The sequence below is a fragment of the Terrapene carolina genome, unplaced genomic scaffold (genome assembly GCF_002925995.2).
Source record: "Terrapene carolina triunguis isolate 2854851 unplaced genomic scaffold, T_m_triunguis-2.0 Scaffold120, whole genome shotgun sequence".
Taxonomy (NCBI): Eukaryota; Metazoa; Chordata; order Testudines; family Emydidae; genus Terrapene; species Terrapene triunguis.
Window position 1 is genome coordinate 11954131 of NW_020664471.1, and position 17284 is coordinate 11971414.

Below are 17284 nucleotides of genomic sequence, written 5' to 3' on the forward strand. Positions count from 1 at the left end.
GACTGTCGCCATCTAGATTTGTACTCCAGGCCTTAATGTCTGAGGAAATTGTGTGTGTACTGAAGCTCCCAAGGCATTCTGTGTGACTGAACTTGGGTGTATCTGGATTTGATGCCTGCTCTAGCACCATTGACATACCCACATCGTGTGTTAATACAGCAGTTTGGGACATATCTCTGTGATCACGGTGATAGCGAAAACAGGGACATTCTTAATTTGTTACCTGAAGGTAATATAAGAGACAGGGATAATCTTCCAAATCTCCCTCTATCTCTGGGGACTGAGGCAAAAGACCAGAACCTCCTTCCTCGGAGTATAAAAATCTTCACCTCTCATTATTGATAGTAGCTACTGTAAGTCCATTGCATTTGGTCCACCAAGGACCCAACGCTATTTTAGCTTTCCCTATGAATACTGAAATTAGTTCCACTGACACCTGTAGTTATCAGGTGTCTGAGTGGCTTATTGCATTTGAAACCGCCCATAGGTGCTGACTTGGTGGGTGCTCCAGGGCTGGAGCACCCACGCGGAAAAAATGGTGGGTGCTGAGCACCCACCGGCAACCCTCCTATGAGCTCTCCCCAGCTCCTCCCATCTGCCGTGATCAGTTGTTTCGGAGTGTTCAGGAGGCTCGAGGGAGTGGGGGGAGGAGCAAGTACGTGGCGCGCTCGGTGGATAGGGTGGAACTGGGCGGGAAGAGGTGTAACGGGGGGGAGGGGGAGAAGAGTCAGGATGGGGCCTTGGGGGAAGGGGTTGAGTGGGGGTGGGACCTGGGACAGAGCTGAGGGTCAAGCACCCCCTGGCACTTTGGAAAGTCGCCACCTGTGAAATCACCCATTAAAAAGTCTCTGGTTACATGTGATATTAAGTTGGTCATTAGAAAACTGATGAAACCTCTTGAATTTCTTGATGTTTGTAACATGGAAGAGGTGACCTCAGTGAGTTAGCTTGAGGTGTTACTGACTTCCACCCCACCCTGTTTTAAAAGGATAGTGTGATGATATTTGGTTATCCTAAATTCTTCCCCAAAGTGGTGTTGGAGTTCTCCCTTAAACAGTCAGTCTTCCTGTCAACATTCTCCCCAGGACTGAAGGCACTTTCTGGGGAAACTGTTCTCCATGAACTTGATGTGAAAAGATTATCTGAAGTGGATTAGAGCTCACAGTACACACAGGTGTCAAATTCATTCTGTGAAGAGAGCCATACTGCATTTTTTTATGGTCTGTGATCTGCACCTATGTTGTTCAGGATCATACGCTACCCTCTAGCCACAGCAGATCTACTGCTTAACAATGGGAGTTTTTGCATAAAGACTGAAGGAGAGTATTGCTCTTATGGAATAATAACTGAACTTCAATAACTGAACATTACTATTTTGTTTGAAATTGCTCAGTGCTGGTGGGAAATGAGGCAGAGCAATTTAGGTAATTCGCATGTGCAGTTACCCAACTTCTGAATACAGTTATGGTAATTGTGAAAGTTAGGGGCACAGGTATGCCTCTGATTATTTGATAAACTTGCTTTTAGTGACATCAGGTGTCACTGAAATAAATTGGGGCAGCTTGCATATCTCAGAGCTATTTCAGGCTGTCACTGGAAGTCATATCTAAATGGCTGTTGGATTGCACATCTCATTGCTATGCTTTTTCAAGCCTACCACTTCAAGGTCATATTAAAGCTGTTGCTCCAACCAGCTTCTGAACAGATCTTGACCAGAAGAATATGCAGGACAGCCTTTTTTTTTTTTTTTTTAACTATTATTGTTATCAAGGTGTATATTACCTTATTTTTCCAGACCTTGCTGATGTGGGTCTCTGTATATGGTTCTGTGTTTACACCTATAGTGATATCCTTTTTTGTTGTTGAACATCTAAAAGTATGGATCTGCGGTAAGGCAGCTGCTGTTCAATAAGAGAATTTCTTGTAATTCTTTCTTTCTGAGGGTGTTTTGTGTTACATTGATCTCCGCTCAGCCACCTCAGAATTGGATTTTTCAACTACACCTCTACCCTGATAGAACGTGACCCGATATAACACGAATTTGGATATAACGCGGTAAAGCAGCGGGGAGCCCCGGGCCCTTTAAAGCGCCACCCGAGCCCCGCTGCTTTACCGCGTTATATCTGAATTTGTGTGGAGCTCCGAGCCCTTTAAATCCCTGCTCGAGCCCCGCTGCCAGAGCTCTGGCGGTGATTTAAAGGGCCCGGGGCTCCCCGCAGCAGCTGGAGCACCGGGCCCTTTAAATCACTGCCGGGGAAGCCGGTCCAGTCCGGCACGGCGTACCGGCTCTTGTAGGTACGCCGTACCAGACTGAACCCGATATAATGCGGTCTCTCACCTATAAGGCGGTGAGAGTTTTTGGCTCCCGAGGACCGCGTTATATCAGGGTAGGGGTGTATCTTGTAAAATAAGCACACTTCAGTCATTTATTAATCTTTCCACTTTTTTGATGAAAGCAGAGAATATTGGAAACACTAAGGTTAGCGAAGTTTCAGCAGCAGAGTTGGCATGCATTACTGCCTCTTAGAAGCCAGTGGTTTAGAATTTTGTGTTATGGTAATTTGAGTCACATTATTACCTAGAAGGCTTAGGGCGGGGATCAGTTATACTGTAAATGCCTTCAGAGAACAAGAATTACAGATAATTAGCTTTTTTTTTTTTTGAGTCACTTCCAAGCCTTCCAGTTCTCCTTACTCTTAAGTTTCCTTTCCTACTTCGTTGTTTCTCCTTCCTTTTCTCTCCTCCTTTCTGTAGGTTTTAATAAAAATTGCAATCCTGAGAGACGAGGCTCTTGCTATTGATAGTGTGGAAAAAGAGATGAAGAATGATTCATTAGAAGAACAACCTTTTTGTTTTGCTAGAAAATAAATTAAGTTTAAGGCTGCGAGTCTGTCATGGAAATCATGGATTCCATGACTTTCTGGGACCTCTGTGACTTCTGCAGCAGCTGGTACGGCTGGTCTGGGGGCCGCTGCTGGGGTAGTCTCGGTCCACCGCGCCCCCAACCCCCCTCCCGCTACCCGGCTTCCCCGCCCCCAGAAGCAGCAAGAGTTTGGGTGAGGAAAGGGGCTCAGGGCTGCGGCAGAGGGTTGAGACGTGGGAGGGGGTGAGGGCTCTGGTTGGCACTTACCTCAGGGAGCTCCCTGGAATTTGTGACATGTTCCTAGGTGGAGGTGTGGCCAGGCAGCTCCACGCACTGTCTCCGCCCGCAGGTGCCGCCCCCACAGCTCCCATTGGCCGTGGTTCCCCTGGCCAATGGGAGCTGCGGAGCCAGCCCTCAAGGCTGGGGCAGCGCGTAGAACCCCCTGGCCATGTCTCTACCTAGGAGCTGAGAGACATGTCGCCGCTTCTGGCGATCTGCATGGAGCCAGGAAGGGAGCCTGCCAGTCCCACCAACACCCCCTTCCCCCCCAGCATCTGCGGGGGTCATGGGCTGTGGCCCCTGCCCCCCCCCCCCGAGCACCTGCGGTGCCCCATGGCCACCCCCTGCCCCAGAGCACCCAACATTTAGTCAGGGGTATATAGTACACGTCATGGACAGGTCACGGGACGTGAATTTTTGTTTACTGCCCATGACCTGACCATGACTTTTACTAAAAATACCCGATACTAAAACGTAGCCTTAATTAAGTTACACCTATAATATTTCTTATGAATACATGAACTATATGGTGGCTTCTCCAGTTCATACATATTCTAAGATGCACTCACTCACCTCATTAAACTTAACAAGCTGAATTAAGTGATTCCTCTGTAGTCAGTTAAAGGTATGGCAGTTACAAATTTGGGAAGCCCCATTGAGCCTCAGTGCCCAAGTCCCCCATTAGTCCCAGGAACTCCTTTCCTATCTCCCCATAGATATTCCCTGGGTGGGGGGTGTTGCAGAGTGAACCCACCCTGCACTTACCCCACAGCAGCAGCTCCTGCAGCTCCTGTCCTGCAGGACTAGCTGGGCTGAGCTCCACGCATTGTGATGGATTGGAGGTTTGGGGGATGGTCATGCCCCTGAGAGGGGCCGGGGGGAGGCCCGGGTGGGATATTGCCAAGCGAGACCATCCCGCACTCACCCTGCTGCTGCTGCTTCTGTCCCACTGGGCTGCCTGGGCTCAGACAGTCACTCAATTTTGGTCTCTTCCCCTCCCCTGGTCATGTTGGAGAGGTGGCTGGGCCAAACCTGAGAAGTGCTGTGGACCCTGTGCACCAGGTTGCAATGCCCAGAGCAGGAGCCCAGCCAGCCCCGTGAGGCAGGAGCTGCTACTGCAGGTTGAGTTTTCCATTTTATGTTTTTTTATGGGCTTTTTTGTTTTTTTTTTTATTTTGTTATTTTGCCTTTGCAAAAACTATATGACTTCTAACAATTACTTCCCTTATCTTATCTCCAACACTCCTGTTAATACACCCCAGAACTATGCAAGTCTTTTTCATAACTGCATCACATTTTTGGGTTATATTCAATTTGTGATCTACTATTAACTCCCTGATCTTTTTCAGCTGTACTACCACCAAGCCATTTGTTCCTCATTTAGTACTTGTGCATTTGATTTTTCCTTCCTGAATGTAGTACTGTGACTCATGACCAGAAAGGGTTAAACATCCTACAGGATGAATGACTCAAATTCAACCCTTAAAGAGGTATGGGAGATAATGTTTGTGTTTTTGTGTATTTACATATCATAGAATCATAGAAGATTAGGGTTGGAAGAGACCTCAGGAGGTCATCTAGTCCAACCTCCTGCTCAAAGCTAACACCAATGCCAGTCAGTAGGAGGGAAAAATACTTGGATTAGTGAAAAAGAGACCAGGAGAAAAAGTGCTTGAAACTGACTAGTAGAGTGGAGATGAAATGTGTGCCTGATGAAGGAGGAGAGGTTGGTGCAGTGCTGAAATGACTGGCTTGATTTCATTTTCTTGCAGGCTTTGGTTTGATGAATTTATAGGCCTTTGGTTTTCAGTTCAGAATCTTCCACAATGGGAGGGGGTGAGTATTTACTTTTCCTAATCTTGTAGAGTAGTAGTATATAAATAGAGCTGAAATGTGCTTGTAAATAAACCTGAAATATTTAACTTGAACACTGCCACATCAAGTTCCATTTTCCCTCCCTTTTCTCTAATGTGGGGGAAAGAGGTGGTAATTTCATGACTCCCAATAAGCTGTTGATTGAGTAAACAAGTCAGCAGTTTTGCTTGTTGGGCAGTTTATAATTGCTCTCTCATGCAGCTTTCCTTTTTAACCTTTAGAATATTAGCATTTTCCAGACTACCAGTCAATCCTTATGGGAATGCAAAGGGCTATTGTGATATAGTTTATAGTTCTATGGAATCCCACCAATATAACAGAATCCCATAGTTCAGTATCCCTAATATGAAAGAGAAATGGGGGTGGAGTTTTTGTTTGTATTTTAGTCATGAATATTAAAAGAAGTAACAAGTGAGGTGGGGATCTCAGCGCAGGAAGTGTAATGATTTCTCAGATATTTACATTAACCATTACTTTCACTTCCTTATTTATGCTCCGTGTGACATTGGTGAATGTGATCTTAAAATCTCTCTTGCTGAGTGAACTGATATTTTGCCTCTGTGGCTACTCATGAAATGGGCCTACAGTTCTTCTGTTAGAAATGTATGCTATGGAATATTGACGTGTTTGTTTTATTTATTTTTTTATTTATTTTCCAGCATCTAGTAAACCTTTTTGCTCGCTTGGCCACTGACAACATAGGGTACATAGACTGGGATCCATATGTACCAAAGGTAATATCTATTATTTTTACAAGTGATATTGTTTACCCTGCAATAATATTACACTGACCCTGAAGATATATTTCAGTGTAGGCAATACCAAACATAAATATTCTCTGTAGTCTCTGTTTTGGCCTTGTATAACCATATTTTCAAGCTAGGTATGTGCAGCTGAAAATCTGAATTAACTCTGTGTATAGCTTTGGGAGTTGGCAGTCTTCATCAGTTGACTCAAAAGGATATTACTGTATTGCACCACCCTTCTGTAAACAATTATGCATATGAATAACTTTAAATGCACAAGTAATCCACTTGCAAGAATGAGACCAAGTATGGAACCCCTTTTGAATTAGTTGATGCACAGCACATACGCGCTGAATCTCTGACTTTTGATTTCAAGCTGTTCATAGCATTTTAATACACCTCTACCCCGATATAACACGACCCAATATAACATGAATTAGGATATAACGCGGTAAAGCAGTGCTCCGGGGGGATGGAGCTGCACACTCTGGCGGATCAAAGCAAGTTCGATATAACGCGGTTTCACCTATAACACAGTAAGATTTTTTGGCTCCCGAGGACAGCGTTATATCTGGGTAGAGGTGTATATTAAAATCTTCTGGTGTAAACCAGCTTTTGCCAACTTGGATCAGATTTTGAGGTAGCATGCACATTTTCAAAAGTCCAAAGCTATTTTTGTTTCAAACAATTCCAAATTTGAGTTAATAATGATATAGTGGAATATTTGTTTTTTCTTTGTTGTCACAATGGTCAGAATTCTGGCCAGCTTCCTTGGAAATAGTCCAATTGCATATTGGTATTGAGAAGGATCATATTAATGGCTTTGTGAGGCTAAGTGTAAGTTGTAAGAATACCAAAAAGTTGGAAAGAGTATTTTGGCCAACATTTTTATGTCTCTTTAACTGCTGGCTCATATAGTCACCTGTCCCTTCTTACTGAGAAAACAAGTGAAATTGTGTGACTGATACTTTTAGATATTGCTTGCTTTATTTATTTTAGGAAATTCAGACACAACTTTTTTCACTGGATATTAAACATATGAAATAAATCTCCAGAGAGCTACTAGTCTCATAACACAAGAACTAGGGGTCACCAAATGAAATTAATATGCAGCAGGTTTAAAACAAACAAAAGGAAGTATTTTTCACACAATGCAGTAAACCTGTGGAACTCCTTGCCAGAGGATGTTGTGAAGGCCAAGACTATAACAGGGTTAAAAAAAGAACTAGATAAGTTCATGGAGGATAGGTCCATCAATGGCTATTAGCCAGGATGGGCAGAGATGGTGTTCCTAACCTCTGTTTGCTAGAAACTGGGGAATGAGTGACAAGGGATGGATCACTTGATGATCACCTGTTCTGTTCATTCCCTCTGGGGAACCTGGCCTTGGCCACTGTCAGAAGACAGGATACTGGGCTAGATGGACCTTTGGTCTGACCCAGTATGGCCGTTCTTATGTTCTTAGTCTCCTCACTTCTAAATGATCATCACTTAAATTTTGAATCCTTCATCAGGGGTAAATGTTAACTTCATAAGTTTCCTCAATATTTTGGGTGCTTTATTGCTGAAATTTGGTCTCTTATGAAAAGATTAAATCCCATTTCTCTCGTAATATAAACACCTGTTCTTCTTCGAGTGATGATCCCTATGTGGATTCCAATTGCGGGTGCGCATTTGCGTCATGCGCCAGAGCCGGAACTGCTCATAGTAGCATCTGTTGACCCACACGTGCGTCAACCGCGTGGCGCATCCGAGGCTTTAAGGAGCTGTGTGGGTCGACGCTGCTCCAGTTCCCTCTTACCACCGCATGGCCAGAGTCGGAACCCCTGTTCTTCGGTGCTCTTAGCTTGCTTTGAGTACTGTGTTTCTCCTTTATCTCCTGTATATAGTTCTTTCTTAGTGTAGTTGTCTGTTCTAGTTTCCCCATCCTTAGTTAGTTAGTTTAGTTAGTAAGAAAGATTAATTAATTTCCCCCTTGGTGGGAACTTTCCCCAGCCAGGGGACTATGTCCCGGCAAGCCAGGTTTAAGTACTGCGCTTCTTGCCTTCCCTTGTTCTCTGTGAGCGATAAGCATCCACGCTGCCTCTGCTGCCTCAGCGAGGCACACGTCGCTGTGCATTGCTCTATTTGCCGCTCGTTACCACCCTGAACTAGGGAATCTTGTGAACTTCGCCTCCATAAATTCCTTATGGAGGAGGCAATGCGCCCCTGTGTGCCACCGGATCCGGCACTGGCAGGTCTATCGGACTATTGATTAGCACTGGCGGCCAGCGCCACTCCTGTCCCGTCCCGCCCGGCACTGGTGGCGCTGCTGCATCTGCCCAAGCAGCATTGTGTGCATAAGAAACACACACATGGGCACAAGGGGATCGTCCCAAGCACATTATTTCCTCCCCAAGCCACGCCAAGTCAGGTGAGAAGTCGCACGCTGACAATCAGGCCCCCTCTTCCAAAAGTCTCACTCTGAGCATAAGTCCTGGCACCGTTCTCCAATGGCACCAACCTCGATCTTGGTGACAGCTCTGCTGCCTTTGCCTCTACCGCTGTCCACCCTGCCGGGACCATCTTGTGTCTCCTGTCCTGTTCTGCGCATGCCGGGGTGCCTATCCCTGCTGACACCTGCAGCTCAGCTGAGGCTGCCGTCCCCGCTGCGGCCTGCACTGCTGGCTGCCCTTGGTCCTCCATCCCTGATTGAGGAGCCTCTCCTGTTGATGGACTGCCCTCCAATGCCTCCCGCTGCTCCACCGGTCCCATTGGTACTGACGGCTCCGCTGCTACCAGACCCATCCTCCGAATCGGACTGGTCCTCTGACATGAACCCCACCTTCTTGCTGGTCTGTTCTTACAGCCCGGATCCCAGAAGGCAGCCCTACCAGCCAACTTTAATGGAGGTTTGCCAACCTGTGGTTCGCCTACCCAAGGGGACCATCTGTTCCTAGCGACCCCTAAGCCCGACCCTATTGGGCTGCTTGGGACCCATACCAACGTTGTATGCTCCGTCAGCCCTCTCCATCCACTACCACTGTTTACAATGCTCCTTCAGACGCTCCCGCTCCACTGGCCCTGCAGGTCCGCACCGGTGCCTTTTCATTGCCTGATGAAGCGTTCATTCCTCCCTCCGTCTCGCCTCCTATTGATCATGCCCGGTATCAGGCCCTCCTTTGCCATTTGGTCACTGCCTTCAACCTTCCCGTGGGGGACATCCAGGACCCCCAGGACCAGTTCCTTGATATTCTTCAGTCTCCTGGCCCTGCTTGTACTGCCTTGTCCATCCACGACACCATCCTTCACCCAGCACACACTGGCTTCCTGCATACTCACTCCAAAGTGGGCGTAGCGTCGCTATTTTGTGCCGGCCCATTTCCAGCACCCACCTCAGAATTCCCTGGTGGTCCAGGCGGCCATGGAGCGCGCCCACCACCACCATTTTCGGTCCATGCCTCCTGACCAGGTGACCAAAATACTCAACCTCATCAGGTGCAAGGTTTACTGCTCTGCAGACCTCCAATTATGTATTGCCAGCCATCAAGTGGCCAAATACGACTTCTATTCCTATACCAAACTGGCTTTGTTCCTCAACTTCCTTCCCCCATATAAACAGGATTTTCAGTCACTCATAGAGGAGGGAAAATTGGTGGCCAAAGTCACCCTTCAGACTGCAGTGGACTCCAATGACACTGTCACCTGCTCCCTAGCCTCTGGGGTAGTGCTCCTTTTGACCTACAACCCGCAGTGTGACCCTCTCACCAAACCGGTCCTTCTCCCCACTTCTGTTCTCACCTCCCTCATTTGGTGGTACAACCCATCCTGGTGGACATCCCATTCATGCCTCCAGTGCCATGCACCACCCCCACTACTGATGCCTACCTGGCAATCTGGGGCACGCATGTGGACGGACACGCAGCCAGGGCCTCTGGTCGCCCAGAGAGGCAAGAATGCACATCAGCGTTCTTGAACTTCGTGCCATTCACTTAGCCTGCTGAATGTTCCTGCCACTGCTCCGCTCCTGCCATGTCCAACTGCTCTCCAACAACATGCAACGGTTGTCTATGTCAACAAGTAGGGTGGGGCACGTTCCCCCTCCCGCTGTGCGAACGCCATCCTCCTCTGGAATTGGTGCCTCAAACACGACATCACTCTCCATGCTGTGCATCTTCCTGGCACGAGTAACTCTCAGGCGGACACCCTCAGTCGCTCCTTCCATGCCAACCACGAGTGGGAACTCCATGACCCCACACTCCACTCTGTTTTTTGCCAGTGGGGTACACCTCGCTGGGATTTCTTCGCCACGACAGACAATCTCAAACTTCCTCTCTTCTGTTCCAGGGAAGCCCTTGGCCTGGGATCTCAGGGCGAAGCCCTTCTACTTCCTTGGACCACCTTCCTTCCACTGTGTCTTCCCGCCCATTCCTCTGTTTCCACAAGTCCTACACAAAATACAGTGGGATCAGGCAACCGTCATCTTTGTGGCCCCCACTTGGCCTCAGCAGTACTGCTTTACGGACCTCCTTCTCCTCTCCATCTACCCCCCAGTTCGCCTCCCCAATCTCCTGACGCAACCCATGGCCGCATACGACACCCCAACCCCAGCCCTCTTCACCTCGTGGGCTGGTATTTGGATGGAGCTCGCGGATAGACGCGGCATGTTCTGCTCTTCTTCCATCCACGACATCCTTACACACAGCAGGTGACAGTCCACTAGAGTTTGCTATCAGGTGAAATGGCGCTGCTTCACCATTTGGATGTGTGACTATGGCTATTCCCTGGACGCTATCTCTATGCCTGTTGTCCTGTCCACCTCCTCCACCTCCGGTACTCTGGCCTCACCCACTCCTCCATTCATGTACACCTGGCGGCATTCAGTGCCTTTCTCCCCCCCAGTGGATTGCTTTTCCGTCTTCATTCACCCAACTACTGTCTGCTTCCTCCGTGGCCTTCTCAATGCCTTTTCCTCGATCCGCAAGTAGACCCCTACCTGGGACCTTAACTTGGTCCTCTCAATCCTTGCTAAGCCGCCCTTTGAACCTCTTGCCCCTTGCTCCCTCGCCCACCTCTCCATGAAGGTGATCTTCTTGGTGGCCATTACCTCCGCACTATGCGTCAGTGAACTGACGGCCACGATGGCAGACCCTCCCTTCACTGTCTTGCACAAGGACAATGTCTCCCTCCACTTCCACCACAAATTCTTCCCCAAAGTGGCATCCCCATTCCACCTTAATCAATTCATACATCTCCCCACCTTCTACCCCAAACTACATACCTCCTCCAGACACCACATGCTTCATTCCCTGGACATACGTATGGTGCTGGCATTCTACCATCAGCACATCTGCAGCTTCCATGCTTTCTCCTGCCTTTTCATTGCCATTTCCAACCGTTATTGGGGCTGCATGCTCTCCTCACAACGCCTCTCCTGCTGTATTTGCTGCTGTATTGTGGACTGCTATACTATCTCTCATGTTCTTTTGTATTGCTTCCATCAAAAAAAGTGGTGGGCATTATTAATCTTGTTATTTATTAAACCCAGTGGGTTGAGAATTTTCTCTTTAATTTCATGTTCCTTTTTATGGTTATGGAACTGCATTTGAATCATACTTGCCTGTTTTTTATTTTTTTCATTCAAACTTAACATTTCTTTGTTCTCCCATTTCTCTATTTTGCCTTATCTAAGATCCCCAAACACATTGGTATGGTTTGAATCTCCATTATTAGCTGTAACACCTAGTTGCCAACTATAAGGAGATGAATACAAGGACTCTTATGCCCCATCCTCAAGCTTCTGGTGCAGAAGAAGTATGTGGGGATAGGACACTAAAAACTAACTTTCCTTCCATCTACACAAACTATAGGTGCATGGAAGAAGCTGCTGGCACCCATTTTCCCTCTCAAACCTATAACATCAACAAAAATATTGGAATAAAAATAAATAACTCCTTGCTTGTCTATGGTACCTTTTCTAACTGAAAAGAAGTTGCAGTTGGAGTGCCCCACAGCAATTCTTGGAAAACACTCTTGTTTACAGTACACACAAATCATTTGGAATACTGTACTAGGTAGAAGTTCAAATTGTAACAATAACCAAACTATTGCATAATTTTTAACCTGATTTTAGTTCTCCAGTACCAGCAGTTTGAATCTCAGACCCCTGGGTGTTTAGTATCATGGTAGTTCTCCTACAATCATGCGTTTAAATGTATTTTAGCTTTATGTGAAAACTGTTTGTCTCCGAGTAACCCCTTGAAGCTGGGACCTAAAATTGTATCTGTTATGTCCACTGCTAAGAATGGAACCTGCAGTAACTACAAGTAGCCAATGACTAAATGCATATGTGATGTTTTGTTACTCAGATGTTTATGCTAGCAAATTAATAACAACCATGCAGGAACTATTGCCCCATTAAAAGTATTGTACAGAAACTTATTATAAATAGTATTAAGTAATAATATTACCTTTTTTAACAGATATTTACAAGGATTTTGAGAAGTTTGAATCTTCCAGTGGGAAGCGGTCAAGTTTTAGTTCCAAGATTCTTAACAAATGCTTATGATATAGGACATGCAGTAATGTGGATCACAGCCATGATGGTTAGTATTCTTTTTATATAGTATATTAAAAACTGGTAATGAAAAGCTCTGAACAGCTGTATAGCTAAAATGATTAAAGTGTCTGGGTATTCAGCTTCAGCAGATGCTTATTTCTGAGGCTTTCTTTGCCCAATGTTTATTTAAAAGTAGTGCCTTATGGTTGGTTGGGGATATGGGACATAAGGCTTATTTCAGGGCTGCTCTAAGTGGCACTTTGGAAATGAGCTGCCAGCTCATTGATTTAAAGTCCAGTACAAGCATGAAGTTTGTCCATAGTGATGTTCTTCAGAGATGCTGTACAAACAGGATTCTCATTCTTGGGTCCTGAGTTCCCATTAGCCAAAGGATTTGGGCTCTTTTTTTTGGTCTTCTGAGGCTCTGGTTGTGGTAATTGTTACTATCACTTTCCAGTCTCGCTGGGTATTGTGTCCTTTATTTATACAAGTCCTTAGTTACAGAAAATTAGTTCTTCTTTGAGTGCTTGCTCATATCAATTCCATTTTAGGTGTGCGCGCACCCACATGTGCGGCCCTCGGAGATTTTTGCCTTAGCACGACACATAGGGCTGTGGCATCCTCTAGAGCACCGCGGCATGAGCGCGGTATATCAGGCGCCACCGGCGCTATGCCCTCTCAGTTCCTTCTTACCGCCCGTGGTGGTCAGTCAGAGCACCTTTGTTAAGTGTGTGTTAGTTAGTAGTTAGCGTCCCAGCGGGATTTTGCCCCAGGCGGGGCATGCCTCGGTCTCCCGGGTTTAAGCCCTTCTCGCACTGCAGCAGGCCTATGCCTGTGAGTGACACCAACGGCAACTGCCTTAAGTGCCTGGGGGAGTCACACGTTAAGGAGCGGTGCCGGTTCTGCAAAAACTTTTGGCCCCCACACCCAGAAAGAGCAGGACATCCGCCTCATGGCTCTCCTGATGGGGTCTGCCCTCCTCCTGGCTTCTGAGCCATTCAGGCAGGTCACACCGAGTGCCTCAGCCTCCGTGCGCTGGCACGCGGCTCCTCCCGGCACCATTCGCCATCACCTGTGCCGAAGAGGAAGGCCAAGAAGCACTGCCGGGCACTGAGCAAGAAGGCCCAGGGGTCATCTACCAACGGACCCAGGCCTGCCCACCAAACTGCTCCGGAGCCACACGATCATGCCTCTCCAGTTGGGGCAACCTTAAAGGTCCATCACCGATTCCTGGGAGCGGTATGGTACCCACATTCCTGCCTGCACCTTTGTCATCCGAGGCTCCCTCGGCGCAGGGAGAGCACAGATCGCCACCTACTCCGATGATGACCCCAGTGCCTCAGGACCCTGCTAAGGCTCCCTAAGAGGGCAAGCCTGCCATTAAGACCCCTCAGGGGACAGGGGAACAACTCTGATTGCCGGACAGAAGGCGTCGCTCTTTGCTGCTGCGTCGGGAATCCCGGGGCAGATCCTAATCGCATCACTGGTCACCCAGGCAAGCTTCCAGATCCTTTGTGCTACTCTGTAGCATGGGGTCAATGCTCCCCTTTCTATTCCCGGCACCGCTCGCTTTCTTGATGGTCATCCTCTAGGCATTGGTCCCCATCACTGGCATGGTGGGAATGTTCCCCCTCCCAGTACTGGTCTCCCTGGCACCAGTACCACTCTCCACGCTATAGCTACCTTTCAGTTACGCCTGGGCAATGATCACCGATAGCCATGACCAGCAAACAAACGCAGACGTTGACAGCTCCTCCCTGGTTGCTGGAAGAGGGTTCCTCCGGTATGGAGGGCCAGTCCAGCTGATCGCCAAGGTCTCATTGGCCTGATTGGGCACCGGAGTCCACTCCCTCATCTGTGGCACCACAATGGCAGCATGACCAGTGGCCAGCATGGTGGCCTTATTGGAGTGCATGGGGCATACTGGTTGTGACGATGCCTCCTTCGCAGCACTCCTCGGTGGCCATGGCGGAAGATCGGGTGGTGGCCCCACCAGCACCAGACCCGGTACTGGAAGCCCATTCTGAGGTCGGGGTGGAGGAACCTGTGCTCATCCCAAAGCCTCTTTCTCAGATGGTGGTCAAGGTGACAGCACCCCCACCGGCGGTCCAGTCTTCCTCGTCATCCCCAGACGAGGCGGTCGTAGGACCTTACAGAGCTAGACCACCGATGACATCAGGTAACATCAAGCCTTTTTCCAGCGTGTGGCTGAGCACTTGGGGCTCGAGGTACAGGAGATGGGGGAGCAGGAGAACATCCTCTTCAACGTCCTCTCAGCCTCTACGCCCACCTGGGTCGCCCTGCATGAGGGGGTCCTCAATATAACCAAGGCCTTGTGGCAGACCCCCTCCTCCATCCCGCCCACCTCGAAACGGGCCGAGAAAAAGTACTTTGTGCCGGCCAAAGGTTTCAAATACTTCTATACTTACCCGCCCCCGGGCTTGATGGTTGTATCTGCAGCCAAAAAAAAAGACAAGCAGGTCCCCACCTCCTCAACTCCCAAAAACAAAGATGCTAAGAAACTTGATTTATTTGGGAGAAAGATTTATTCTACTGCCAGCCTGCCATTTCAGGTGGCAAACGATCAGGTCCAGCTGGGCCGGTACAATTTTAATCTCTGGGACAGTCTCAAAAAGTTCCAGGAATCCTTCCCTCAGGGTTTGGCCCAAGAGTTTGGCACTCTGGTGGAGGAGGGTACGGCGGCGGTCAGATGATCCCTGCAAATGGCATGGAACATGGCAGACTCGACAGCAAGGGTGGCCACATTGATGGTAATGTAGTTCCTGGCTCCAGTAGGCCTCTCCCAGGAGCTGCAGGCCTCGATTCAGGACCTCTCCTTTGATGGAGTTGGTTTGTTCTTGGATCAAACAGATGCCAGGCTGCGCGGGTTGAGGGACACTAGGGCTACCCTTCGCTTGTTGGGCATGCACATGCTGTAATCAGCCAGGAAGCCCTTCCGGCCACCGCCACTGCCAAGACCCTGGCAGCCTCATCAGGGACCTACAAGGAGAAGGGATGCTAGTTTTAGTAATCGTTGCCCTTCTTCCTCCTGCTCGACAGCCCAGCCTGGGACAGCCAAACACCCAGGGGGCCAGAAGAGATGGTTCTGAGAGTGTGCTTGAGAGTGACGCCCCAGTCAGTCGACCGGATCCTAACCGTGGGACTGCTGGGTCCTGGACATAGTGGCTTGGGGCTATACCCTGCAGTTCTTGGCTGCCCCTCCTTCCCCCCCCCCCCATTTTCCTGTCTCTTTTCAGAGACCTTTCTCACATGCAACTCCTCGTTCAGGAGGTAGAGAAGCTCCTGGGCTTGGGGGCTGTGGAGAAGGATCCTCGGGACATTGAACCAAGAGGATTCTACTCTTGCTACTTCCTAATCCCAAAGGGCAAAGGAGGCCTCAGGCCCCTCCTGGACCTGTGTGGTCTCAGCAAGTCTCTCAAGAAATTGAAGTTCTGCATGGTCTCCCTGGCCTTCATCATTCCTTCCCTGGATCCGGGGGCCTAGTACGCTGCTCTTGACTTGAAGGACACTTACTTTCATGTCTCCATATTCCTGGGCCACAGGTGCTTCCTGCATTTCATAGTGGCTGGGCGTCACTTCCAGTTCACGGCATTACCTTTTGGCCTGTCTTCGGCCCCCAGGGTGCTCACAAGGTGTGTGGCGCCGGTAGCAGCTTACCTGGGGTGGGGGTCCAGATCTTCCCGTATCTCGATGACTGGCTCATCAAGGGCAGGTCTCCAGAGCAGGTCTGATGGAGCCTCAACCTGGTGCGGTTCATCTGCAACGAACTGGGCCTGTTAATAAACACAGAAAAGTCCACGTTAACGCCGGCCCAATGCATAGAGATTATTGGAGCGGTTCTCGACTCAATGCGAGTGAGGGCCTTTCTTCCGGAAGCTTACTTCCAGGCCATGTTAGACTTGATTGCCCACGTGAAGAGCCATCCGCTTACCACAGCCCATGACTAATGGGCCACGTGCACGTACATAGTCAGCCATGCCTGTCTTCATCTACGACCTCTGCAGGCATGGCTGGCCTCGGTCTATATCCCCAGCAGATACGTCCTGGACCGAGTGGTCATGGTGCCAAGCCACGTCTCTCTTGTCCTTGGACTGGTGGCTGGATCCAGAGTCAGTGCTGCAGGTGGTTCCCTTCGTGACCCCGTCTCCGTCGCTTACCCTGGTTTCAGACGCATCTGACCTGGGCTGGGGAGCCCATCTGGGCGAGCTCAACACCTAGGGCCGCTGGCTATACAGCGATCTGGCCCTTCATTTGAATGTCATGGAGCTCAAAGCGGTTCGCCTGGCCTTCCAGGCATTCTTGTTCCACCTGACGGGCAGGGTGCTGCAGGTTCAGATGGACAATACCACCACGATGTACTACATCAACAAGCAGGGCGTAGCCAGGTCTTGGGCCCTTTGTCGGGAAGCGCTCAGCCTCTGGAACTTTTGTGTGCAACATGCCAGTCATCTGGTAGCTGCCCACCTGCCTGGAGCCAAGAACATCCTGGCAGATCGCGTCAGCAGGACCTTCTTGATGGCTTGGCTGCTGCGTAGTTGATTGCGGACAAATGGGGGTGTTCCGCTGGTGTCCAGCAGGTCCTGCTGGGCAACAGAAAACCGTCCACCAGGGCTACATATGGGGTGAAGTGGAAGCAATTCATGTGTTGGGTCTCGAACCGACACATTCGTGCGGAAGAGGCCCTGCTGCAGGACATCCTGGTTTATTTACTGTACCTTAAGCACAAGGGTCTGTCATTACCTTCGATCAAGATATACCTGGCAGCCATTTCGGCGTTCCACCCTCCTCTTCAGGGCCGGTTGGTCTTTGCCCATCCCATGACAGGGAGCTTCCTGAAGGGTTTGGAGCGCCTTTACCCACATGTCTGAGACCCGGTCCCCCCTTGGGATCTGAATCTTGTTCTGTCCATGCTCAGGGGTCCTCCCTTCATACCCTTGGCTTCCTGCTCCCTTCTGCTTCTCT

General features: G+C 49.0%; 1 protein-coding gene across 1 annotated transcript in view; it reads left to right on the plus strand.

Annotated features, from left to right (window-relative positions):
* The window catches only part of PSME4 (proteasome activator subunit 4), a 207189-nt gene that overhangs the window by 48527 nt on the left and 141378 nt on the right, over positions 1-17284 (plus strand). The window contains exons 6-8 of the mRNA XM_026652532.2: positions 4915-4978; positions 5677-5751; positions 12225-12347. Coding sequence (XP_026508317.1) covers positions 4915-4978; positions 5677-5751; positions 12225-12347 — 262 coding nt within the window. The remainder of the gene's footprint in view (positions 1-4914; positions 4979-5676; positions 5752-12224; positions 12348-17284) is intronic.